At 36.4% G+C, this 27,750-nt stretch overlaps 1 protein-coding gene across 1 annotated transcript in view; it reads left to right on the forward strand.

The window, feature by feature from the left end:
- Window positions 1–27,750, forward strand: part of Pdk3 (pyruvate dehydrogenase kinase 3) — a 73,818-nt gene that overhangs the window by 1,971 nt on the left and 44,097 nt on the right. The window contains exon 2 of the mRNA XM_048796379.1: window positions 25,592–25,733. Coding sequence (XP_048652336.1) covers window positions 25,592–25,733 — 142 coding nt within the window. The remainder of the gene's footprint in view (window positions 1–25,591; window positions 25,734–27,750) is intronic.

A 27,750-nucleotide genomic window follows, 5' to 3' on the forward strand; every position in this document is an offset into this window, starting at 1 on the left:
TTTTTTTTTTTTTTTTTTTTGTGGTGCTGAGGATTGAACCCAGGGCCTTGTGCATGTGAGGCAGGCACTCTATCAACTGAGCTATATCCCCAGCCCTGGGAATGAATATTTTAATTCTGGCTCTGCCACTAACTCAGAGTATGGCCTTAGCTAAGTGACTGAATCTCACTGGGGTCCATTTTCCTCATTAATAAAACATGTAGATTGTATCAGATAATCTCTAAAGCTCAGCTCCAAAACCATGTGATTGAAATTTCAAGAAAAAGGGGTGAGCTTTTTAAGAGAAAATTGCAAAAATCTTTTGATTTACCTGTTAAAGTCTTCTGACCTATTTTGAAGGGGTAGAGGGATTCACTCATCTAGGATCTTGAGAGAAGCAAAATAATTTAAGTCTTTACCATATAAGGACACTCACAGAAGTGCTATATATAATTGTAGTGAAATTTTCTAGAAACTACAAACCTTGTTTGTAACACCCAGAGACAAATCAGGTGGCATTGAGCTTTAATGACATGACAACTAAAAGAAGGGAGTTGTCATTAAAAAGTCCATCTCTACTTCTACTTTTCTCTTAGTTTTGTCTCTTGATAGAAGTTCTGTTTTGACAAGGGATTGGGGGAGATTAAGCATTCAGAATGGATGTCAGGATAGGGAGAGGAGTAATGAGAGGTCTTCTCCCCCTGTGTGATTGAAGAAAACTGCAGGAGAGGGCCAACTCAAATGCTTATAGGACCAGATGGGGAGCAACAGGTGAATGAATTAAACCAGCCAGGTGGGGACTGTGGCAAACTCCTGGTTTATGGCTGGCTCCAAAAAGGGCAGCTGATTGGCACCCATTTGGTTTATATTTTAAAAGACCTTTGATGTAAACAAAGTGGATGGATTGCACTGGTCCATAGGTTTCTAGTTTGTGAATTTTATGTCGTTTTCCTTGAGTAGTTTATAGATAAATGGGGCATAAGCTTTGGCTAGAGTAACTAGACAGGGACCATAGAAAGGATGTGCACAGAATTTTTGTTTACAGTATTTGTTATAATCATATCAACAAATAAATTGTAGTTTCTATGGCCACTGAAAGAGCTTTCTTATTTTAATGTATTGCACATTAGTAAATAAGGAGATTATTTCCTATGTTTAAGAGTGTGGACTGAAAAATGGTGTTTACTTCAGAAGCAGTGATTTTATGTCATTTAAATTTTTTGTATAACTAACTTTTAAGATTTATTGTATATTAGTCTTTTTTTAAGTCATAAAAGTTGTGAGTAAAGCCAAAGGCCCCTTTAATCAACCCCACTAATATCCTGCCAGAGACAGCACTACTAGTAATTTGGTATGCATCCTTCTATTCCATTTATTATGCTGTTCTGTGCATATTTCAGTGATATTCATGTAAATTAGAGTGATTTTATTTTAAAGCTGAGGTTCACAACCTGAGTACTCTTGATGTTCTAGGCAAACTCATTGTTGTGGGGGACTGTCCTGTGCATTGTGAGAGGTTTAGCCACATTCCTCACCTCTACCTACTAGATGCCTCCCACCCCAAGTTTTGACAACAAAACATGCATCACATCATTACTAAATATCCGCTAGGAGACCTACCTAAGAGTCGCCTGGGTAGTTCTTTGTTGAGATGCAGTGTTTTAAAACATTGAGATCAGTGTTTTTTTTTTTTTTTGGTTGTTGTTGTTTGTTTGTTTTTAGAGCAGGGCCTCACACCAGGAATTTCTGATGTCAGTGGTCTGGGAGTGGGGTACAAGGCATTGTGTTTTTAGAAAATCCTCAGGTCATTCTAAAGCTTTAAAAAGTACTAACTAGATGCTCTTCTTGCTAATCTACTGTCCCCCTTTCATCTTTGTGCAGTATTTTTCTAAGCCCTTTAAAATAATAAAAGTTTCTTTAACTCAAAAATCATTTTTGGAAATACGGCCTGCCACCCAGCAAGTGTAGCAAGAATAGCAATTGTTTTAGATGGATAATTAGTTTAAAAAGATAATACAGTAGTATATTCTGAAGGATTGGATTTTTACAAATGAAATCTTCTTTTTGACCTGTGATTTCAGTCATGGTTCCTATTTCAAAAAATGTAAAAGGGCATAAGCAGAAAATCCTGCTTCCTACTTCTGTTCACTAACCACCTTTTTTTCTGCATAAATGGTAGCTTATACTTTTTTTTTTTAATACCAAAGTGCTTACTCACTGAGCCACATCACCAACTCTTTTTATTTTTTGTTTTGAGACAGGGTCTCACTAGGTTGCTTACAGCCTTGCCAAGTTGCTGAGTAAGGCTGGCTTCAAACCTGAAATCTTCCTGCCTCACCTCCTAATCCACTAGGATTACAGGTGTGCGCCACCACGCTTGGCAGCTTATACCTTTGAATCTTGTATTTTAAACTTAATACATTAGAGAAATTTCCACATATGCACCAATAGAATTTCCTTTTTCTTTTTTATGGCTTCTGAGATCTTGCTTATATATATGGGTGTAGTATAATTAGCCAACTCCCTATTGATGGCTAGTAGATTGTTTCCAGTCTTTGCTATGACAACCAGTGCTACAATGAATTATCATGTACATTGGAATTTCATGCATGTCTGGGTTTTATATAGGACAAATACTTAAACATGGGGATGTTCATTTATAATTTTGATAAACACTGTCCACTTGCTTTCCATAAAGGTTGTCCATTTACCCTCTCACTAGAAGTTTCTGAGAGTGCCTATTTTTTAAATACTTTTATTACATTGTTGTTAAACTTTTGATAGGTGAAAAATGGTATCTGGCATTTTCTTTTTAGAAATTTTTTCTCCTTAAGTGTTTCTGTATTTTACCTTTTTATTATATAAAGTTGTAAACATTTACAGAAGTAGAGTGGTTTGATGAACTATTCATCCTGTGTTCATTATATTGATATCCATTGTCTGTAGATATTGTGTTTAAGTGCAGGCTTTTAGGTTTCCTTATCAAAGCTACACTCAGTTCAGAAAAATATTTTTTTCTTTTTCTATACTAACACCAATTTATGAGTTATGTTTTTTTTATTTGAATAATATATTCTTTAAAGATTTGGTAGAGTATCTGTATGAAACCTTTTAAGCTCAGTGTGCTCTTTGACAACTTTCTCTATTCTCTGGTATTGATCTGTATAGGTTTTTTGTTCCTTCTAGAGTCTGTTTTGATACTTTGCTTCTAGAAAATTATCATAGTCATGGAAGGTTCTAAGTCAATGTGGATAGCTGAGATAGTAGGTTTTTTTTTTAACAGCCTTAAATTTTCCTGTGGGCATTTCCTCTTTGTTTCATAATTTTGTACTTATTCTCCCTACCCACTTCTTGATGAGGTTAGTTGATAGTTTATTTGATTGAATTTATTTCTTAGCTTTATTATGACTGTTGTTTTCTAGTTCATGAATGTCTTCTGATAGTTTATTTGATTGAATTTATTTCTTAGCTTTATTATGACTGTTGTTTTCTAGTTCATTAATATCTTCTTTGCCTTTATTGTTTCCCTCTGATTGCCTCAGGTTTATTTTGTTCTTTTTTAAAAACAATGGATAGTTTCTTTTCTGTTTACTTCAGTACTTAAAGTTACAGTTATTCCTCTGATCACTGCTTTAGCAGCTAATGTGTGCATTTGATGATTTTCCCCCAACTCTTCTGCATCTTCAGATATCTATTATGTCAACTATAAGGGTTGTTTGAGTGTTAAAATTTCCAGTGGATGTGCATTCTGTATTTTAATTGTTTAATTTGGTTGCATTGTTATCAGAAAACAATTGGTGAATTATTGATGTTCACTTTGTAGTCCTGCATATGGTCATTTCCTGTGAATGTTCTTTGGGCAGCAAAAATATAATGTTCTCTTCTCAGATTATAGTATTTATTTTATTAAATCTACCATATTAATTATGTTGTTTAGGTTTTATATACCTTTACTTTTTGGGGGGAGGGTACTGGGGATTGAACTCAGGGACACTCAACCACTAAGCCACATTACAAGCCCTATTTTTTGTATTTTATTTAGAGATGGGGTCTCACTGAGTTGCTTAGCACTTTGCTTTTGCTGAGGCTAGCTTTGAACTAGCAATCCTTCTGCCTCAGCCTCCTGAGTCTCTGGGATTACAGGTGTGCACCACCTCATCGGATATACCTTTACTTTTTATGATTTGTCATGTGTCAAACATAAGAGAAGTCAAAGTCTCCTAACAATATGATTTCATTTCTCCATGTATTTCTTTCTTTTCTAAAAAATATATTTTAGTTGTAGATGGACACGATATCTTTATTTTATTTATTTATTTTTATGTGATGTTGAAGATCGAACCCAGTGCCTCACACATTCGAGGCAAACACTCTACCACTGAACCACAACCCCAGCCCTCTCCATGTATTTCTTATAGTTTTTGTTTTATGACCATTAATATTGTGTTTGATGCTTATCGACTGCCATGTCCTCATTGTGAGATGCATTAGAGAGTGCTGCCCTTTTACTAATTGAATGCTTTTTGGGCCTGGATCTACCTTATTTGATGTTGAGATCTAGTTCCCTTTATTTTGTTTATTTCCTGGTACAGCTTTGCTATCCTTTTATTTTCAATCTGTTTTAATTATTTTGGTTTAAATATGTTTATAAATGTATTATAAAGTTGGGTTTAGATTTGTGAGTCAATTCTTTTATGTGGTAAGTTTAATGCATGTATACTTAATGATATGACATGTTTGCCATCTATAATGATAAGCATCTGTAGTTACCTTGTTTTTTGTAAAAAAATTTTTTAGTTGATGATGGACCTTTATTCATTTATTTATATGTGGTACTGAGAATGGAACCCAGTGACTCACACATGTGAGGCAAGCACTCTACCCCAGCCCCTACCTTTTGTTTTTAAAATCTTTATTTAAATTTTTTTTTAAAAATTATTTTTTAGTTATAGGTGGACACAATATCTTTATTTTATTTTTATGTGGTGCTGAGGATCAAACCCTCACACATGCTAGGCGAGCACTCTTACTCTGAGCCACAACCCAGCCCTCTTTTTAATATCTTATTTTTCTCCATGTTATATTGTCTTTGTTTTATCATATTTACAAATAGATTTATATATCATATATAATAATATGTAATGATATAATATAATATATATATAATGATATACATCATAATATACCATTATTAACAAATAGATTTGAATTTTTGTCTCCAGCAGTTAGCTTTATTATTTATTAGCTTTATTTATTATTACTTCATTTCTTTGGACTTTCTTTGTTGGGTATAGTCACAACTTGCCAGCCATGAGCCTCTTGAGTACTTGAAATGTGGCTAGGGTAGCTGAGAAACTGAATTGGTTTAAGTTAAATTTAAAACTGGTATTTGGGCTGGGGATATAGCTAAATGGTGTAGCACTTGTCTAGCATGCAAGAGGCCCTGGGTTCCATCCTTAGCACTGAAAAAAAATTGATAATTAATTCAGTTAAGTTTTAAGTGTTTAGAACAACTTTTATATGTGAATCTACTTTATCAGTTGTTAAGTTTTATGGAAGCTAATTATATATATCAGTTATTTCTAATAGAAATTTAGCTTTCCAAATGGAAATGTTGTAAGTGTAAAATATACACTGGATATCAAATAATTAATTTAAAAATGGTAAAATATCTCAACATATTTTATGTTGATTGCAAGTGGAACTATTTTGAATATGTTATTTAACATGTAAATAAAGTACAAACATTTCATCTATTTCCTTTATGTTAATGTGGCCTACTAAGAAATTTTTTTTAAAGAGAGAGAGAGAGAGAGAGAGAGAGAGAGAATTTTTTAATATTTATTTTTTAGTTTTTGGCGGACACAACATCTTTGTTTGTATGTGGTGCTGAGGATCGTACCCGGGCCGCACGCATGCCAGGCGAGCGCGCTACCGCTTGAGCCACATCCCCAGCCCAACCTACTACGAAATTTAAAATATTATATGTGGCTCACATTTTATTTCTATTGGACAGTGTGGGTTCAGATGATATATGTTAATTTATTATGAAGAACAATAGAATTATCACACTTTAATGTTCAGAATAAGCAGTTATTGTTTTTATTTTTCATATCACTTTTGCAAATCCTGTTCCATTATTTCTTCTGTAAACCTCTCTAGCTTTTTGGACCAATTCATTGTCTTCAAATAGCAGTTAATGTTATGGTGGTTCCTTTTTACATTTGTATAAATTTGAGTTTTGTCTTTCCCTTAAGTCACTGCTATGAATTAAATGTACTGTTGACTGGGAATATGGAATATAGCTCAGTGGCAGAGCACTTGCCTAGCCTGTGCGAGGCCCTGGGTTGAATCCCCAGGACAGCTGGAGAGGGTTCTCTTAGTGATATAAGGAGCCTGAGTGCGGTGAGGCACACCTGTAATCCCATCAACTCCAGAGCCTGAGGCAGGAGGATCCTAAGCTCCCTACCAGCCTCAGCAATTTAGCAAGACACTGTCTCTAAATAAAAAATAAAGGGTGGGAGGTGTGTAGTAGCATAGTGGTAGGGCACTTGTCTAGAACACCTGAGGCCCTGGAGGTTTTTTTGTTTTTGTTTTGTTTTTTAACAAAACAAAGAGAACTTGGATTTTTGTGGCATAAATTAAAGATAGAACCTTTTGTATGTTGAATGACTTGGTAGGAAATGATTCACATTTTCATTTGGACTTGCTTTTCATCTTTCAGCCTCATTTTATCCACTTCTGGTTCTCTCATTAACCACTTTTATACTTTTATCCCCCCATACAGATTTACTTCCCACTTGTTTTATTTCCTAGTTACTTCTGCACAGCATCACTTAAATTAAAGCTATTTGCTCCTGTCTCCTTTTATTTCATCCGAAATCATCTCTTTCCAGAGGGAGGGTGCTCACCTCTTTGTAACCTCTCTCAGCTTCCTCAGCTCCATTTGTTCTGCACAGACAGAGTGGACACTCCATAAATGGCAATTACTCCATATAGAGGCCATTAAACATCATGTCATTTTCATTTAGTTGTTATATAAGCTTAAACTTCCATAATTTCCCCATGTTTAATATAACATCTCCCAGATAAAAATCACTGGAAAGCAGGTTGTTTAACCACCCTGTTCACACTGGCTCTGTGAACCTCAGTGCCTTTAGCTATTAGAAGGCAGCAGTCAGGTCCCCTGCTCTATATTCTTGAAGTATAAGGGTCCAGCTACCTTCTGTTTCCCTTTTGAAAGTAAGGAAGATTCTAATACCCACTGAAAAGTTGACTTTGGTTCCAAATGACTGCTCTTTCCAAAGTCTCCATTTTTTTAAATGTCATTTTTCTCCTTGAAGCCCAATTACCTCTGGGAAGAAGAGTGATTTTGTTCCTTGAGAAGATGAAAAAGTTTTTTAAAAGATTGTATTAGGAAAAGGAAACACAATCTTGTTCTGTTTCTGAGCGTATTTATTTTATACCTTTACCTGTGTACCCAACACACATTTTCTGTAAGCAGTGAAATTTTTCAACTGTGAGGCATTGCCAAAAATTAGACGAACCTGTTTGGAGACAGAGCCAACTATTCAGAATTAAAATGGAACAGAATAATTTTGCTTAGGGTAAAGATATCTAATTTGGCTAATGATATCATGATTAGTATTTACATTTAAACAAAGAACTGGCCATTTGGACCTTTAAGGTCTAATAGGGCTGGGTTTCCATATTACCTGGTGTATCAGTCTCTAGGGCATTTTTGAGGCATCTGAAATTGTAGCCTTGACTTCAAAGCCTTTGCAGGACTTGACTGTGTTTTGTGTGCTTTTGAAGGGGAGATAACAGACTTACTGAATCATTGATGTCTGGATGTTTTCCTCCCATTAAGCTTTTGGGAAATTGATCAGAACTTGGCAAGATTTGGGGAAACTTGGTTTTATTACTAGATGGAATCAGAAAATATCACTGCATTTTCTTTTTCTTTATATTTATAAGCATTCAGTTATTCTACTTTAGTAATAATACCATATCAGAGTTGGGCAAATCCTTTTATTTAAGGAGTATCTGTCTAGAATAGAATGTCAAATGAAAAGCCTGGCCGCCTATTTTTTGTTGTTTGTTTTTCAATTAGTAGACTTTTTTGCTTTTAAAAATTATTTAGAAAATCAAGTATAATGCACATTGGCAACATGAATCCATATGGAAGATTTTTTTAAAATTGTTTTAAAATTAGTGTATTATGGTTATATGTAATTGTAGGGTTTCATTGTGACATAATCATATATTCATGGAATATAATTTGCTCCATTTCAGTCCCTAGTACTTCCTCTTTCCTTTCCCTCCTCCCTCTCCCTGTTCCCTTCTTCTACTCTATGGGTCCTTCTTCTATTTATTGTTTTTTATTTGTGCATTATAGATATACATAAAGATGGAATTCACTATGCTGTTTTTTATATATGTACATAAAATAATGTAGTCAATTTCATTCATCAGTTCCTGCTTTTTCCCATCCCTCCTCTCTCCCCTTCTATCCCCTTCCTCTATTCCACTGATCTCCCTTCTATTTTCATGAGGCTCCCACCCCCTGGCTTTTTTCCTTATTTTGCTCTAGCTTCTGCATATTGAGAAAAAATATTCAACCTGATTCTTTGCTTTCTGAGTCTGGCTTATTTAACTTAGCTGATGTTCTTCGGTTTCATCCATTTACCAGCAAATGCCATAATTTCATTCTTTTTTATGGCTGGGTAAAATTATATATATATCTCACATTTTCTTTTTTTAAATTTTTTAATATTTATTTTTTAGTTTTTGGTGGACACAACATCTTTATTTTATTTTTACGTGGTGCTGAGGATCAAACCCAGGGCCCCGCGCATGCCAGGCGAGCGAGCTACCGCTTGAGCCACATCCCCAGCCCACATTTTCTTAATCCATTCATCTATCAGGCATCTGGGTTGATTCCATGACTTGGCTATTGTGAATCGTGCTGCTATAAACATTGATGTGGCTGCATACCTGTAGTATGCTGATTTTAATTCTTTTGGGTAAATACTGAAAGATAGCTGGGTCGTATGATTGTTCCATTTCTAGTCTTTTGAGGACTTCATACTGCATTCCAAAGTGATTTTGTACTAATTGGAATTATTACACCATTGGCAATGTATGAATGTGCCTTTTTCCACTCATCCTCACCAGCATTTATTATTATTTGTATTTTTGATAATTGCCATTCTGACTGGAGTGAGATGAAATCTCAGTGTAGTTTTGATTTACATTTCCTTGATTGCTAGAGAGGCTGACAATTTTTTTCAGAGTTGTTGCCCATTTGTATTTCTTTTGAGAAATGTCTATTTAGTTCTTTTGCCCATTTATTGATTGGATTGTTTTGGGGGGGTGGAGGGGATAGAGTTTTTTGAGTTCTTTGTACATTCTGGATATTAATCACCTGTAGGAGGAGTAGCTGGCAAAGTTTTTTTTTATATATTATTTTTTGGGCTCTTGTTTCTTTTCTGGTGCAGAAGCTTTTTAATTTGATGCTGCCCCATTTATTGATTCTTGATTTTATTTCTAGAGCTTTAGGGGTCTTGTTAAGGAACTTGCTGCCTGAGCCAATATGTTGGAGTGTTAAGTTTATGTTTTCTTATAGCAGTTGCAAAGTTTCTGGTCTAATTCCTAGGTCTTTGATCCACTTTGAGTTGGCTTTTGTGCAGGGTGAGAGATAGGGATCTAGTTTCATTCTTCTACATATGGCTATCCAGCTTTCCCAGTACCATTTGTTCAATAGACTTTTTCTCCAACATGTTTTTGGCATCTTTGTTGAGTATCGAATAACTGTTATCTATGTGGTTTTGTCTCTGTGTCTTCTGTTTTATTCCATTGGTCTTCATGTCTGTTTTGGTGCCAATCCATACTATTTTTGTTACTGTATCTCTGTAGTATGAGATGAGATCAGGTATTGTACACCTTCAGCATTGCTTTTCTTGCTTTGGCTATTCAGTAATGCTTTGACTATTCTGGGTATTTTAATCTTTCAAATGAATTTTACGACTATTTTTTTTCTAATTCTGTGAAGAAGACTATTGCTATTCTGGTGGGGATTGCATTGCATATAATACTTTTTGTTAGTATGGCCGTTTTGACAATATTAATTCGGCCTATTGAAGAACATGGGAGGCCTTTTCATCTTCTTGTGTCTTCTTCAATTTCTTTCTTTGGTGTTCTGTAGTGTTCATTGTAGATCTTTCTCCTCCTTGCTTAGATTTATTCCCAAGTGTTTTTTTTTTTTCAGGTTATTGTGAATCAGATAGTTTTCCTGGTTTCTTTCTGAACAGATTTGCTATTGGAGTATATGAAAGCTATTGATTTTTGTATGGTGATTTTGCAACCTGTTTCTTTGCTGAATTTGTTTATCAGCTCTAAAAGTCTTCTTTTGGAATTCTTGGATCTTCTACATACAGAATTATGACATCAGCAAACAGATAATTTGACTTCTTCCTTTCCTATCTGTATCCCTTTGATTTCCTTCTCTTGCTTGATTGCTCTGGCTAGAGTTTCAAGACTTATATTAAATAGAAGTAGTGAGGGTGGACACCTTTGTTCCTGATTTTAAAGGAAATGATTTCAGTTTTTCTTCATTCATTATGATGTTGGCTTTGGGTTTGTCATGTATAACCTTTATACAGTTGAGGTAAGTTCCTTCTGTCAGTAGTTTCTCTGGTATTTTAAACATGAATGAGTGTTGTACTTTGTCAAATGCTTTCTCTGCATCTGTTGAGATAATCATTTGATTCTCATCCTTACCTTAATTCTATGTGGTGAAATACATTTGTTAATTTGCATATGTTGAACCATTCCTGGGATGTGTACCTGGGATGAAACCCACTTGATCATGGTGTACTATATTCTTAATGTGGGTGTGGGTTTTTTGCATTATTTTGTTACCAGGGATTGAACCCAGGGTCACTTAACCACTGAGCCAAATCCCTGGCCCTTTTGAAAATATTTTACTTAGAGACAGGTTCTCCCTGAGTTGCTTAGTGCTTCACTTTTGCTGAGGCTGACTTTGAATTCTCAATCCTCCTGCCTCAGCCTCCTGAGCTGCTGGGATTAGAGGCATGTACCATGGCATCTAGTTTTTTTCTTGCATTTTTAAAAGACTATTTTATTAGTACATTATAGTAAAAGTCTAAAAAATAGTGAATTGTGGATACACATAAAGGTGAAATTCATGTGTACAGCTTTGCGAGATTTTACAACTTTAATTTAAAAAGTTGTCAGCAGAGTATAAGTGTACCAGTTTCTCCACAGCCCTACCAAAATGAGGTTTTATGATTTTAATTGTATAATAGAAATTAGAAGTTTTTTTTCCTGCTTAGGTTTATTGTCCTCATGTTTGTTGTGTGTAAATTGCCCTTGATCATTTAGTAACTGGAATTTTGGGTTTTAATCATTTTCTGAATTCCTTGTGTATACTGGTAAATTAGTCAGTGAACACATTGACTAGCACATTATCAAAAATGTGCTATAGGGATTATGGGTAGGCTACCTAGTGTTCCTAAGCTTTTCACCTTTTTCATGTAAACTGACATTCAAACTAGCATTTAAGTTTCTCCAGTTAGCCTATTTGGCTTTTATGACAAGGAGGGCTAGTTTAACTCCATATTTCCCTTCCTGGCAGAACCAGGTTTGATTATGACCCATGGTGAGTGTCCTTCAAATCTGTCAAGGAGAGCCCTACTGCTGGTCATTGTTTCATCTTAACTCTGAGAATGTACCTTCTGCCATACAAATGGTATAAAATAATAGTAAACAATTACATTTACACAGGTCAATATTTATATTCCCTCTAATTGAATATTTTGTGTTCTAATATAGTAGTATATTATTTCCCTAAGGGTTTTACCAGTAATTGTGATTTTATTTTCATTCTTATACTTGATCTAGAATTCTGCTTTAACATTTCAGTTATGCCAGTGTTGCTTTCCCTCTTATTAATGCATGGCGGTCAGTACATAATAGTCTCACTGTTGGGAATAAATGATCAACTCTCACATTTTCCCACATCATGCAGTTAAATATTTTCCCATGTGTTGTTGGCCAGAAAACAGTTGAGCTCTTTGAAATTTGTAATTTACATCTTTCTTCAAAAACTGTTAACATTTTCATAGACCAGAGCATTCTTAGGCTTCTGTCTAAACCTTTTCTTGGACTGAACTTTTCCTGAATCTGTTCTAGTAGAGTACAATATTTCTTAAGCTTGGTAGCAGATATTTCTCGATACCTGACTGGGGATTTTGTATAAGTTAGATTAATTTCTCTCCTGATTCTGCAGTTAAAAAGAAAGAAAAGTGGTTATTGCTACATTACAATTCCATACTTGTCATATATTGTGCTGAAATGAATGTATTTCTTTATAGTAAATCCTTCTGGGAGGAAGTTGCTTGCTTCACAGTGTCTCTTATTCTCTAGAAACTTCCCTTCCTGGATGTGGTACTACTTCTTCTTTACACATGGTAGATCTCATCTCTGGCCTACATACCTCAGTCTTTCTGCTGCTCTGACCTGAGGTTGGCTTCAGTTGTGAAGGAAATTAAAATGACTCCTATATGGCAACTGGAAAATATTCAATAGATTGAACTAGCATTTACTAACACTTGGTATAAAATCTGGTATTATTTAATTCTCATGACAGCCATGTCCATTTTATAAATTAGGAAACTGAAGTTCTGAGCAGTTGAAAATCGTTCTCATATAATAGGGTGGTAGAGTCAGGTTTTTGTCCCCCTGGTCATCTTACCTTATAGCTGACCAGTTAGGTGATAGATTGGATGCAGTGTGTGCACAAAATTTGAGGAAAGAACTAACAATTGCATTGTTACCATTTGCCAAGTGTTCCCACATCCTGAAGTATAGCTATTTCCTTCATGAATTTGTTCAATTTTTATCTTTTCCATTTAGAATTATCTAAAAGAGAAAGGGAGAAAAAGAATGTTAACAGACTTTGAAGGTGTTTGTGGTCAGTTTTCTAAGAGGCTGAAATAAAATTGTGAAAATGATGGCTAAAACACATTGGAAAATAGAAAAAATTTGGATGCTTACTGGGCACTGTTTGAGCTTGAGGAATTCTTTGTTTTCTCCTATTTAATTGTCTAGGATTAGATTCTAGCCAGTGGTTTTGCCCAAGCCCAAGAGTTATGAACCACTTTAGGAGGTAGATCCGAGATGCTAAAGGTTAACAAGTCATTATGGAGTCTGTCAGCATTACTTGAATGTTCTGGATTTGGAATGAAAAAGAAACAGAGAAGCACTGGGAAATTGCCAAGGCACAGTCATCGCCTTTGAGGAGCTCAGAAGTAAATGGGAAGCTGAGACAAATACAGTAATTTATATGTGCTAGCCAAATTTTGTGAATCCTGTGATTTTTATGGTATTTTTCTGCTGTCCCTACTGCTACCTTAAAGGTTTTTGAAATAGTGGTGGTTTCTGGAAATATGTGAGGTGTTAGTTCAATTGTCCTTTGTCCAAGTGTTGTTGGAGCCCTTCTAGATGAAGAATATACAAAGAACAAAATGTAAATGTGTGTGCAATTTTTCTTGATTTCCACGTTGTTTCCTTGACTGCTTACTCCTAGCACTTCTCTCCAAATTATCTTATAATTTAGTAGGCAAGGTTGATATAGGATAATATAAATAACTGTAATCATAGAGACCCAAACCAAAATTTATCTTCTTACATTCATTCAGTAGAAGTTTGAGCTTAAAGCTCATCTGGAACCTCCCCAGTGTTATGCAGGATAAAATAGAAACCCTGAATAATGATGGTTATGTCCTAACCATCAGCTAGTTGTTGACATAACATTTTGGTCTCCTCTTCCAAAGGAAACCAGAATTTATTCTTTCCAGGAGGTCAAACAAACTTATGTTTGTGTAGCACTCTCTGTCAGACACAATAGTAGACAGGTCTAGTTGTAATTTTCACAGCATCCATATGAAGTAGATGTTTGCATTTTTTGGACGAAGAAACTAAAGCTTACTTAAAGGGTTTAAACTTCTTATCTAAGCAAACTTGGAGGCAAAATCATGGTTCTAATACAGGTAGATTGAGCTTTTGAACCTATGCTTTTTTTCACTTCAACATAATATACTATTGCCCCCAAAGCAGTTCTTTATAGCAAATATCTCCATTATGGTTTTGTTTGGTCTAAATTTGTTCAGTTAGACAATCAGGAAATGACATGATCTAACACCTTTTAACATTTTAACATTTCAGGACCATCAGATTGATATGTACTGCTTTTATTTACATTGAAACAGTTCTTCTTATTCTGAAGACCACTACTTGTTAGTCTCCCTTCTTGTCTCTAGGAATATGAGAAGCAGTATATGCAGACTGATATTCAGGTCTTAATCTCAGATGCCTACCAGCCGTGTGTTTGGGCAAATCACTTTGTCCCACTATGCTTCAGTACTCTGATCTACAAAATAGAAATTAATTGATTAATTTAGAAATAAATTGATCTACAAAATAGTACTTAATCAGAATTGTTGCATTGATGAGATTGAGAGCATGTAGCACAATGAATGGCACAAGGTAGGTGCTCAGTAAATGTTGGTTATGAATTGATCAGTAGTGACACAGCATTTCCTAGATAAAATCTACTTCCTGCTAAGAATAAAAGCTGGGTGGGGAGCTCTTAACCTTGAATATTAATTTTCTTCAAGTTTGCTGGCTGAAGGTCTCAGCTGTACAAAGTGATCATTTTCAAAGAATTATAGCAGTTTCAGCACATTCGTGCTATGAGCATGACTGGCTTTGGACTCCCTTTATTCACTGACATGGTTAACTAAAAACATTTGGCCTCAATAAACCTCATAGATGGGTACAGTGTGACCTTTACCTGACTATTCTGCTTCCATGACAACAAGGCATCCTATAACTCACCAATTTACTGTGAGGACTAGATCTTTAACTGCCTACTAGGTTTCAGTTGATGTAGATGTGTTGTGGCTTTTTGCTATATAGTAGTAGTTAATCATGGACTCTAGGTGGTCATAACTCTGTGATATGGGTTCTATGTATATCCATGCATCATCTTTCTGCTTTCTGGCCTGTCTCTCTTTTGCTCTTCTTCTCCTAACTTTAAGGATTGGAATAGCCTTCAACAAATACATAGAATGAAGTTGATCTATAAATGGAATTTACCATTCATAGCAAATTTTATTGTTGAGAGCCACAGCCGAAGGGGCCCCAGCAAACTTCCAGCTGCCAGCAAACTTCCAGCTGCCGGCTGATGATTGGCTCACAGCGGCCCCAGCAACATCTAGCTGATTGGCTCCTCTGCGGTGATGCTCATTGGGCTGTTTCCCTGCCCTTTCAGACCACAGAGCTGCTCATTGGGAGACTTTTTTGGCTCCACCCATGTGACCCAGCCAATTGGCCTCAAGAGCAGGAGGATTGTGGGAGGTGGGGAGAAGCTTGTGGGGGAGAGAGAGGCTTGTGGGAAGCCGGTGGTGGCAGTTGAGGCTCTGAGGGTTTTTCCTGAGAGGCTGTTTTGTTTGGCGTGTGTGGTTCTAAAAATAAAGTTAGTTTCTTTTGACAAGTGGCTCCTGATTGTGCCCAGCCAGACTGCGGCATTTTATCTTGAGCCCCTGACTCTTATTTGCTATGGTAAGTTTATACTTAAAACTTACTACATGTTTTAATTTTCAGTTGCAATCAGAAAATATTATTGAATACCTACAATGTTCTAGGTATTGTGCTAATGGATCTTCAAATTTCTGAGGAATCCTGGGTCTTACACTACATAGAACTCAGTGATTGGGACAATAACAGAGGGGTTGTCCAAGGAGAGGGCACAACTTCTGGGCCCATAGTGAAATTCATTCACAACTTACTTTGGCTTTATCTGGTATAGAGAGAGAGACAGGTTTCTCACTTGTCTGCTTATGGAGATATCAAAAGAGCAAACAAACAGGATTTCTGAAGAGAAACAATCAAGGGATTAGTGGATGTTACTCATTTTTCCTCAGAACAGACACACTGCTATTTTTCAGAGAAGGATTCTATAGCCTTCACTTACTTTAATTAAAAATCCTGTTATGATTACCTTGTACCATCTTTTCCTATCAGAAGAACAAAAATCAATACATGAAAGGAACTGTGGGTGTTAGACCCCCTTTAAAAGATCTGTATAGGGTAACATGCCTTGTATGATATTTTTAAAAATTTTTATAATAGAATGGCTATAGTAGGTTTTTTTCTTGTTTAGAATAGCTGTAGTTCTAGGGGGATCTTTTTAGAAGATGGTTTTTCAAACATTCTTTTTAATGAGTGCATATTTCCCCATGTAAATATACAATATTAAAATTTATTTTACTGTTTCAATATTTTTCAACATTTAGGTTGTTTTTGGTGCCCACCCCCCAAAATACCTTTATTTGAAAAAATTCAAACCTTAAGAAAAATTACAAAAATAGTACACTTAACACCTTCTTTCTAGCACCTAGTTTCACCAGTTACTTGGACATATTTGCTTTCTGTCTCCCCTCTCCACCCATCTATATCCCAGTATCTTTCTCTTTCTTCTCTCTTACACACATTAGGTTTTTTTGCCAAACCATTTAAGAGTAAGTTGTACACATCATGCCTCTTTATCCTTACATACTTAATTCGGTATATCCTGAGCATAAGAGTAGTCTCCTAACATAGTTATTACACTTGGGGAATTTATCATTAATACAGTAATAAAATTTAATATTCAACTGGGCATGGTGGCATGCATCTGTAGTCCCACGTATTTGGGAGGCTGAGGCCGGAGGGTTGCTTGAGCTCAGGAGCTCGAGGCTACCCTAGGCAACATAATATCCTGTCTCAACCAAACTTGAGTATTTAAATTTCCTTTAATGTTTACTGGCTCCTGTATTGGACAGCTCAGGTCTGGAACACACTTAGAAGATACTGTGGCTGAAGAGGCTGCTGAGCAAGTATAGCAGAGTCCAGAAAGGGCTTCCACCTCAGCAATGCAGAGGGCAGGAGTAGCAAGTAGAGCTTGCTGGGTGTAAAGAGGAGAATGAACTGGAAGTCTGCAAACAGAAGGGCCAAGCTCTACCTTTACCTTGAGAACATTAGTGGCAGGCAGTTACCTGCCTAAGCAAGGCAAAGGACAAAAGGGGGTTCTTCTCTAAAGACACTCAACAAATTATTATTATTATTATTATTATTATTATTATTATTATTATTATTACTTTAGTTGTAATTGGACACAATACCTTTGTTTTATTTATTTATTTTTATGTGGTGCTGAAGATCAAACCCAGGACATTGCACGTGCTAGGTGAGTGCTCTACTGCTGAGCCACAACCCCAGCCCCCCAACAAATTATTTAAGAAGAATCAGGAAGCTATTTGATATTAGGGGCCACTGAAAAAAACCCATATGATCTTATTTGGAGAGTGCACTCCTCCTAAAGCCCTACAGGGCTTCCAGCCAATTTTTAGGCTACTTCACTGCCAAACCTGACTGAACAACTAAGGATCACCAGACATCCAAGGGAAGCTACTATGAGAAAGAAACTAAGACAAACGGACAAACATTGACCCCAGAAGAAACAAATTAAGGCATTAGAAGAGTACTTTGAAATATAATTTAAGCAGTAAATCATCTTCTGCAGCTCCTTGTTAACATCTTAGAGAAGACTGCATTTTCCAAATATGGTCATGACAGTGCTTTTTTATAGTGTTACCTTGGCACTCATCTATCAGTGGGGGAGTCTAATTCTCTTTTTCTGGAATCTGGGTGGGCTCCGGCTGTTACACCAATCAGATGTGGCAGGAGTGAGCCAGCTATGTGACTGTTTTTGTGTGTGTGGTATTGGGGATTGAACCCAGGGCCCTGAACAGCTGTATGACTTCCAAGGCTGAATCACAAAAGACCACATAGCTTTGCTAATGTAAATTGAGCTGCTATAAACATTGATGTGGCTGCATACTATAGTATGCTGATTTAAAAAACATTTTTTTGTAGTTGTAGATGGACATCATGCCTTTATTTTATTTTTTTATGTGGTGCTAAGCATTGAACCCTGTGCCTCACATGTGCTAGGCAAGCACTCTGCCACTGAGCTACAGCCCCAGCCCAGTATGCAGATTTTAAATCCTTTGGGTATATACCTAGGGGTGGGATAATTGGGTCAACAGGGGAGGAAAGAATAGAAGTTCATTGGATTAGACAAAGGGGAATGAAGGGAAGGGGGGATGGGATTAGGAAAGAAAGTAGAATGAATCAGACATAATTTTCCTGTGTTCATATATAAATACATGACCAGTGTAACTGCACATCATGTACAACCACAAGAATGGGATCCTAATGAGGATCCATGTATGTATAATATTCAAAGTATGCTCTAATATTATGTATATCTAAAAAGAATAACAACAACAGCAGACCACATAGCTTCCACCTTCTTGTCAAATCCATGTAAGAATCCAAGTAGTCAAAAACTGCCATCCTGTGAGGAACCCCATAGAGAGGCCACCCAAAATTGCTTGGGTAAGCAATCCTAGTCATCAGGTAATTTGGTGCAAGCATCAGACTTGTGAGTGAAGGAGTGACCCTTCCCCCTCCCAGCCTTCCACTTTTACCAGATGAAGTCCAGACAAGCCATCTATTCTGTATCCTGTGTGAATGCCCAACTCATAGCGTCTATGAGCAGAATAGACACTGGGCTGACAAGAAGTAGTGTAATATCTGTATATTATTGAGGCATTGAATTTGGTAGGGAATCAGGTATATGTGAAATACTCAATCCTTGGTTCTGAAAATTCTGGCTCAATAATTATTAATAGTAACCAAAACATGGTCTGACCTATTAATGGAGGCAGCCCTAAATTTGTCATATCCAAATCTGCTATTTTTAAATCTTCCTTTTAAAAAATTATAATTGACACATAATAATTGTACATGTTTATGGGATCCAGTGTAATTTTGCAGTATTTGTATACATTGTGTAATGTTCAAATCAGAGCAACTAGTGTATACTGATACACCTCACTTGTCACTTCTTTGTGGTAAGAACATCAAAATACCCTCTTCCATCTGTTTTGAAATATGTACTGTTGTCCAACCATAAATCACCCTAATATGCAATAGAACAACTAGAACCCATCCCCTCACCTTTTTTTTTTTTTTTTGATGCTGGATGCTGGGGATCAAATCCAGTGCTACACACATTGCTAGGTAAGCACTGTGCTACTGAGCTATATCCCCATCCCTATTCCTCTCATCTAACCGCAATTCTGGACCCATCAACCAACCTCTCCCCATCCTACTCTTCTCCCTCCCCAGTCTTTGTTAGCCACTGTTCTGCTCTCTGCTCCTATGAGATCAACTTTTTTAGATTCCACATGAATGAGATCATACAGTATGTGTCTTACTACGCCAGGCTTACTTCACCCAACCTAATGTCTTCCAGGTTCACCCATGTTGTCACAAATGGTAAGATTGCCTTCTTTTTATGGTCAAATAGTGTTCCATTGAATATCCCACATTTTTATTATCCATTCATCCATAATGCTTAAGTTGTTTCAATTCATGGCTATTGTGAATAATGCTGCAGTAAATATGAGAGTGTAGATGTCTCTTCAACAGACTGATTTTATGTTCTTTGGATATGTACCCAGGATTGGTATTGCTAGATAATGAGGCAGATCTATTTTTAATTTTTGAGGAATCTCTGTACTGTTTTCCAAAATGCTGTGGTCTCTTCTTAAATTCAGGAGTAAGTTTTCCCAAACAAAGGAAAACTCTTAAGCTTCTCAAACAGTGAAATAACCACTACTGGGTATGAAATAAAACAATCATTTTGAAAGTCTAAATGAAGTGATTCTTTTGTAGGACATTTAAATCATCTAGTAGTTCTCCATTCACACTTTAGAGTGTTCCTTTTGAAGAACAGTTCAATTAATCATTGTTTACCCCTAGAAAATCCAAGCATTAATTATTTATGATTCTAAAATTCAATATTTTCATAAGATTGAAATCTTATAAATTCAGTTGGAGAAAAGAAAACCAAATAATATTTTCTCAGTTATGCATTACCCATTTTAACATGGTTAATGAAAAAATACATTGCAAATTCAAACATTTAGTTGACAGTTTTAACAAAAAGTTAGCATTATCAGAATGAGTTAGATTGTTCTGTTTGTTTTTGGTGCCTTGCTAGTAAATTTTCCATTTATTGCTCTCCTTTTTTTACTCATTTGTCCTCTTATTGCCACTTGCAAATCAATCCTCATCAAGTGTGAAAGCTGAAAGATATGAATGAAGGTAGCCTAAGTGGCCCAAACAGAGGAGACTGTAATTTTAGGGGGTATTATTTCTGTTGATGGAAGAGAGCACAAATGATGTCCTCAGTCTTAGGTTTAATTATAAGATATTAGCAAGTGATTTCATTAACTGGAGAAATGATTATTTTTTTCTACCTTCTGTAACTTAGTTGAAAAGAGGATTAAAGACTCACTGGAAATACAAGCCACTGTGGAAACAAGACATAAAAAAAAAACCTAAGCCTGCAAACTCTTGCCATCAGGTGGCTAGGGAAATGCTGCTGGTTATCTCCTGGTTCTACTCCTAGGTGGGCTCCCTGTGTTAAACTGAAAGTTGTTTGTATTTCTGTCTATTCATTCTGAGACTTGGTGAATGTGAAGCTATATGGATCCTTCCTAGACAAGGCACATCAAACCTTTTGTATGTGTAGTAACTATCTACAAGTTCCTAATGAAAGGGCAAAGTATAGAAACCGAGACTGGGGATGTAGCTTAGTGGTAGAGCAAGTATGCATGAGGCCCTGGGTTTGATCCCAGCACCAAAAATAAACCGAAGCAGAAGAGAATTAAAGGGTCATCAAACAAGAAAGAAAAACTGAATACATCTGAGTGTTATTTTAGTTAGTGACTTATTTATATTCACTAAGTCAGAATTTTCCAAATCCCTTCACTTGCTCCCTCTTTGTCATCATCTGAATCAATACTAGGGAAAAAATGAATTGGTAAATTTGAATAAGAGGAAGTATAAAGAGAAATGCAGAATAAAATTCAAAATTAAGGAATGTAGAGAAGCCAAGTAAGTGGGGAAAAAATGAAGTCAAATAATTGGAAAGAATAACTGGAAAAATATTCAGTACACCAAAAGACTTATAAAAACAGAATCCTTTTGAGAGGACATTCATTTAAAACTCAAAGATTTTTTGGGTAAGTTTATTATAAAAAGGTTATAAGAACTCTTTGATTTAAATTGAGTGTTCAGCATTAATACCTAGTATGAAATACGTAAATGTATATGAGGAAAGCCACAGAAAGGTTATAAAATTCAAGCATTTCAGATTTATTTTTAGGTTCACTAATTAACTAACTAAAAAAGACTTATCCTCTTGTTTAAGCTGATATATAATTAAGGTATCTAAGTACAAAGAATTTGTCCCTAAAGCTAAATTAGAATGTAGGAAGCAAAACTTGGGGGTTTTCAGCTACTCTTTTTTAAGAACACAAACTTTTGAAAGCATTAGCTATTCTGCCAAGAAATCATTGAGAAACTGTAGGCAAGACACTATAACAGGGACTGAGGGGTATAGAATCAGATAAAGTTTCTTTTCATAGATTTATAAAAGGCTGATAATCAACAGATACTAGAGTAAAAATGCTTCCTGAAGTTGATTCTCTTAGACCATGCCTAATGGTTGAGTTTTTCATATAGTACATAGTTGACCACTGTAAGCATCAAGGATTTTTATTTTAAAATAGTGAATGGTAGGGACACTGGGCATACTTTCATCTTTTTAAATTATAAAGAAGCATCAAATGAGCCCAGGGGACTGTGCTAATCCAGGATAAGGTCATGCTCTCAGGGCTGACCAAGTATCAGACTATATGATTTTGTATCCCATGGCCTCAGACCATTCTGCTTGATCATCATCTGGCATCTTTAGTGATTGCTATTTAATGGACCCCCCCCCCCCTTCTAAGCTTTAAGAATGTGACGATATCCAATGTTAAGCACATTTTAACCCTCACCATATCTCTATGAAGAAGGTGCTACTCCTATCTTATGGATGGTTGTAGTGAGATTTAGAAGTGTAAAGAAACTTGTCTGTGTTTGTGAAGCTTGTGAGTGCTTAAGATTCAAACTCAAGTCTTACTGTAGGTGATGAGCAACAGAATCAGATATCAAAGGTGATCAGATATGGAGGGCAGGGGAGTTTTGCTAAAATGACTTGATTCTTGCTAACACTGGCCTAAGCAAGTCAAGCTAGAGCCCAAGGTTAGTGCCTAGTCAGAGGAGCCTGACTCAAGTTTGGTCAAAGGAGAGAATCTTTGTCATCCCCTACTGAGGACATTTCTTTTCTTTGCTTTCCCTGCCCCTGCCCCAGTACTGGGTATTGAACCCCAAGGCACTGTACCACTGAGCTACAACTCCAACACTTTTCTAATTTTAAAATTTTGAGACAGGTTCTTACTAAGTTTTCCCAGGCTGGCCTCAACCTTATAATCCTCCTGCATCAGCCTCCTAAGCAGCTAGGATTTCAGGCATGCACCACTGTGCAGAACATTTATTTTTTGCTTTTTGGGGGGTGCTTTTAAAAAAAAGTCTGTTAACTAGGATGCAAAGTTCTTCTGGCATGTGAAAATCTAGATTTATATTTTAACTTAGACAGTAAGTCTTTTATGAGATTTTCTGTGACAAATATTAGCATTATTTGTTTGTTTGTTTTAATTATTTTGGTACCGGGGATTGAACCCATGGATACTTTACCACTGAACTGCATCCCCAGCCCTTTTTATTTTTTATCTCGAGACAGAGTCTCACTAAGTTGCAGAGGCTCTCCCTAAATTGCTGAGGCTGGCCTCAAACTTGTGATTTTCCTGCCTCAGCCTCTGGAGTACGTAGGATTACAGACAAACTCTACTGCACCTGGCAATAGCAGCATTGTTAATGCATTTAAAATCAAGATTACATTTATATAGAACTTTTGAGGGATAATATATAGTATTTGAAGCAAAACATCCAGGATCATATAGAAAATGATGTTGGATGTTCATTTCTGGAGTCTTACACCTCTTTTCCCCTTATTTGGAAGTGGTTTTTAGAGATTAAAATACCTATTATAGTCTAAGTAAAAGAATCATTCATTTAAAAGAGACACTATTGAAGGCCTTCAGTATACTCAGAATGAAGGAAATGAGGGATGGATTATTTAAGACTGTAATCATTCATTCTGACTTTTTTGAAAATGAAGAAGGGGTCTGGGTCTGGGGTCAGGAGGAAAGATTCTGGAGATGACTTTCAAGAGTGGGTTCTTTGGGGCTGGGATTGTGGCTCAGTGGTAAAGCACTTGCCCGGCAGGTATGAAGCACTGGATTGATTGTTAGCACCACATAAAAATAAAAGTATTATGTCCATCTACAACTAAAAAAAATTTCTTAAAGTAGGTTCTTCTACTTCAAGAAAATTTGGCTTCTGAGTCTCTCATTTGCTGCCTTTATCATGTAAGGATGAATAAGGAGAATTTGAAGATGAAAATTGTTCGATAGGCTCTGCTTCCCTCTGATGTTGTTCATTTCAGAACAGCTTCCAGGGAGCATGGAGCATGTGGGGGCCTAGCTAGTGTGAGGGAGATTGGATGGACCCATAAAGTATCATGGAAAGCAGGAGAAGCACCAGGGTTTATTGGTCACATGCTCCATCTCAGTCTCCACTCATGGTATAACATTTAGTTTTTAGGAAGTTTGATCCCTGTTTTACAAATTAAGGCAGATGAAATTCAGAGGAATGATGAAGAAGCAGTTTAGCAAAGGTTTCCCAACCCCAGGATGGAGGAGTTGGAACTAGAGGATATTTTTATCCTCCAAACTTTTGTCCTTTCTATCATGCCCTCTGTCCTATAGCCATCATTGAGTTTATACCAGGTTTACAGGCAAGGCTAGTCCTAGAACTACTCTGACCACATGCAACAGGTGAGAGTGACTGGGGCACCTTTTCTTTCCTTGTGCCCCATTTTTGTTAGTGTTTTGCATAACCAGCTTAAAGTCACCTCTAGAAGACTCCTTAATTTATTATTTTATATTTTAACTGATACATGAAAACATTAAACCATACATATTAATGGGGCACCATGTGATGTTTCAGTGCATGTATACATTGTGTAAATCAGGGTAAACACATCTATCTCCTCAAACATCCTTTTTTTTTTTAAACTTTTTAGTTGTAGTTGGATACCATACCTTTATTTTGTTTGTTTATTTTTATGTGGGTGCTGAGTATTGAACTCAGGGCTTCGAACGTGCTAGGCAAGCGCTCTACTGCTGAGCCACAACCTCAGCCTCTATGGTGAAACTTTCAAAATCCTTTCTTTTGGGGGCTGGGGTTATAGCTTAGTGGTAGAGTGCTTGTCTAGCATGCGTGAGGCACAGAGTTTGATTCTCAGCACCACATAAAAATAAATAAATAAAATGAAGGTATCATGTTCATTAAAAAAAAATAAATAAAATTTCTTTTAACTTTTTGAAATGTAGAATTTATCATTATCTGTAGTCGCCCTGATTTGCAATAGCACACCAGAATGTCTAACTGTAACTTACAATCCATTGATCAACTTTTCCATTCCTCCCTCTATGTGATTCTCCTCAGCCTCTGATAACCATCATTTTACTCTTAACTTCTATGAGATTAATTTTTTAGACTCCACATGTGAATGAGATCATATAGTATTTGTCTTTCTGTGCCTGACTTAATTCATTAACCTCTTTGGGTTTTTTTTGTTGTTGTTCTTTTTAGTTACATATGACAGTAGAATGTATTTGACATATTATACATACATGGAGTATAATTTCTCATTCTGTGGTTGTACATGATGTGGAATTACACTGGTCATGTATTCATATATGAACATAGGGAAGTAATGCTTGATTCATTCTACTGTCAACCTCTTTGTTTATTGTCAACACTGTGTCTTCCCATTTTTTGACATGCCATAGCAGACCCCTGTGCCCATGGGAACATCATGAGCTGGTTTCTCTGACACACGTGAACCCTTTGTTTCAGAGTCCCACATTTAGAATCACAGAGCCTCCTGAGTCTGTGGCTACTTTCCAGAGTGATAGTGCTATGGTTTCTGAAGAAACAAATTTAAAGAAAATCTTAGGAAACAGTTGGCACACAGTAGGTGAACATTTATAGAATGAATGGATCCGTTGTCTCCTGTAAACCCCTATGTAAACTGCAATAGATTTACATGTTCTACTACTTTTGTACTTGGCAGTTTTCCCACAGTGTTTGTTTGAAAACAAGTTTACATTATATCCCAGGTCACTTTTATATTGCTGCTGGTAACACTAGGAACTTACTTGTTTTAAGAAAAAAAAACTGTTTTCAAGGTTACTTCATGGAATAAATGTTCTTTTTCTCTTCTAATTAAGTTATTTTCTTAAACTAACTATTTCAGAGGATAAAATTTTAACTAGAGACTGCAGGATTATTTAACTTTTCCTTTCTGACTAGTAATAACTGTGTTACCATGAAAACCCTTTATTTCTTCATTTATTAAGTTGTAAAATCATGGAACATTTTTATCTCTTAATAGGGAGAGATAATGCATGTGAGAAAACTTCATACATGTTTCTACGAAAGGAACTTCCTGTGCGACTGGCTAACACTATGAGAGAAGTTAATCTTCTGCCAGATAACTTACTGAACCGCCCTTCAGTGGGATTGGTTCAGAGTTGGTAAGTAAAAATGTGGCTTGAAATGGATCTTCCCACAATGCTGTGAACATTTGGCTTTGGAACCATTCTCCATAAAAGTGCACATACTGCCCATGTGGGAATGAGTCATTCAGGGTAGCTGGGTTTTCCATGCCCTTAAAAGATGGGTTCTTTTTGAACTGTTCAATTTAAAGTAGCTTTAAAAAATATTTCTAAGGCATAATAGATACTTTCTTGACTTTTCAAATTTAATTGTTCTGCTTATAGATGTGATTGCTCATTGAAAAAAAGGAAAGTAGAGAACAATATAAAGGAGTAGCAAGGTAGTAGCCTGTGAGAATGGACCTGCCTTCCTTCAGATAGGATGATGTTTCTCACATTTATCAAGTTTAAGCTTTGCTGCTTTTATTTTCCTTTTAACTAAGTTCCTTTAAGGCAGTGCTTCTTGGAGAATATGCGAAGTTATTTAAAGGGGAACCTCAGATTGGAAAAATATCAGCTCCACGTTTTGCTTCATTTGCCCCATGAAAAGTATGAAAAAATCTTAACAGACTATAACTTCAAGTTAAATCAGATATAGCACATGCCTGTAATCCCAGCAACATCAAAGGCTGACACAGGAGGATCAAAAGTTTGTGGCCAGCATTAAAATTTAGCAAGGCCCCAAGCAACTTAGTGAGACCCTGTCTTAAAAAGATATGAAGGGCTTGGGATGTGGCCAGTAGTAAAGAGCCTCTGGGTTCAATCCCTAGTACCCCCCCCAACAAGAGAATTAAATCAGATATAGCTCTGATGCATAAAACAGATGTTATTAATTGAGGAAGTTGAATTTGTGATGAAACTCCCTACTAGGTAAGCAGGGTGAGATAAGTGAATGGTATAATGTAAGAGCAGGTGATAAGTGAATGGTAGAATAATGGAAGGTGGTGTGTTTTTAGAAAGGAGTTTGCATATATTTGATAAACATTCACAGTTCTACTCTGTGTTGTAAAAGCAAGGTAGAAGTCCCTGGAGAAAGGTGGAGGAGTTTGTAGTTTGTGAGGCCAAATGGCTTAAGTGCTCTTGGGGCAGACACAGTGTGGTGGTAACACAGAGGAGGGGCAAAAACTGCTCACTGTGGTCTTTAACTGACCTTGATGGGGGTGGAGTTGACCAGTAAGGTGACAGGGATAGCATCTTAAGAGAAGGGAATGCTGTGGACAAATACAAGGAAAATGGAACCAGTAATTAGATTGCATTTAGAGGGTTCATGGAGGCCAGGCTACTGAAAGAAAATGCACATTCAGCAGTCATTTCTCAATAGTAATAATAATAATAATAATGTAATAAATTCTTAGGGCTAAGAATGAGTCACCTGAGAAGCACTATATTGGATGGTATTAGAGTTATAGTGTCATTCCCTTTTCCCAAAAAGCAACAGCTCCTGACTAGTTTGCATGAGGCTTCTTTATTACCTCAAGATAATTATTAGAGCTCTTCCAGCATTCTAAGTAGGCAAGGTCAAGTTCCCAGATCTGGTTAGTGGTGATGGTCAAGCGTTTTCTATTACTTTTGTAGTAGTTACTTCAGCGGCTTCCAAGTGAATTGCTGGCTCTGTGGTGTATTCCAGTACTAATAAGTAATTCTTTGATTCTTCAGACACCAGATGGGTGTTCAACAATTCAATTCTGGTATTAAGTACCTGAAGTTTTCACAGACCCCACAACTTAAGAGCTCAGTCCCTCAAGACTGACACCTACTTCAGACACCAATTGCAACTCCCTGGACCACCTTTGCTTTTTACAGGCTGACTGTAAATTGAGTTTCCACAGCTCTCTTTTTAGGTTTGATAATTTGCTAGAATGGCTCACAGAACTGAGAAAGGTACTTTGCTTACTGTTTACAGGTCTATTGTAAAAAGCACAACCCAGGAATAGCCAAATGGAAGAAATGTGTAGGGCTAAGTGGGAGTGTGTATGGCTTCTGAGCTCTCTCTGGGTTCAGCATCCTCCCAGCACAACAACCTAGGGGCTTTCAGAATCTTTCCCTTCAAGAGTTT

This window comes from Marmota marmota, unplaced genomic scaffold (genome assembly GCF_001458135.2).
Source record: "Marmota marmota marmota unplaced genomic scaffold, marMar, whole genome shotgun sequence".
Classification (NCBI taxonomy): Eukaryota; Metazoa; Chordata; class Mammalia; order Rodentia; family Sciuridae; genus Marmota; species Marmota marmota.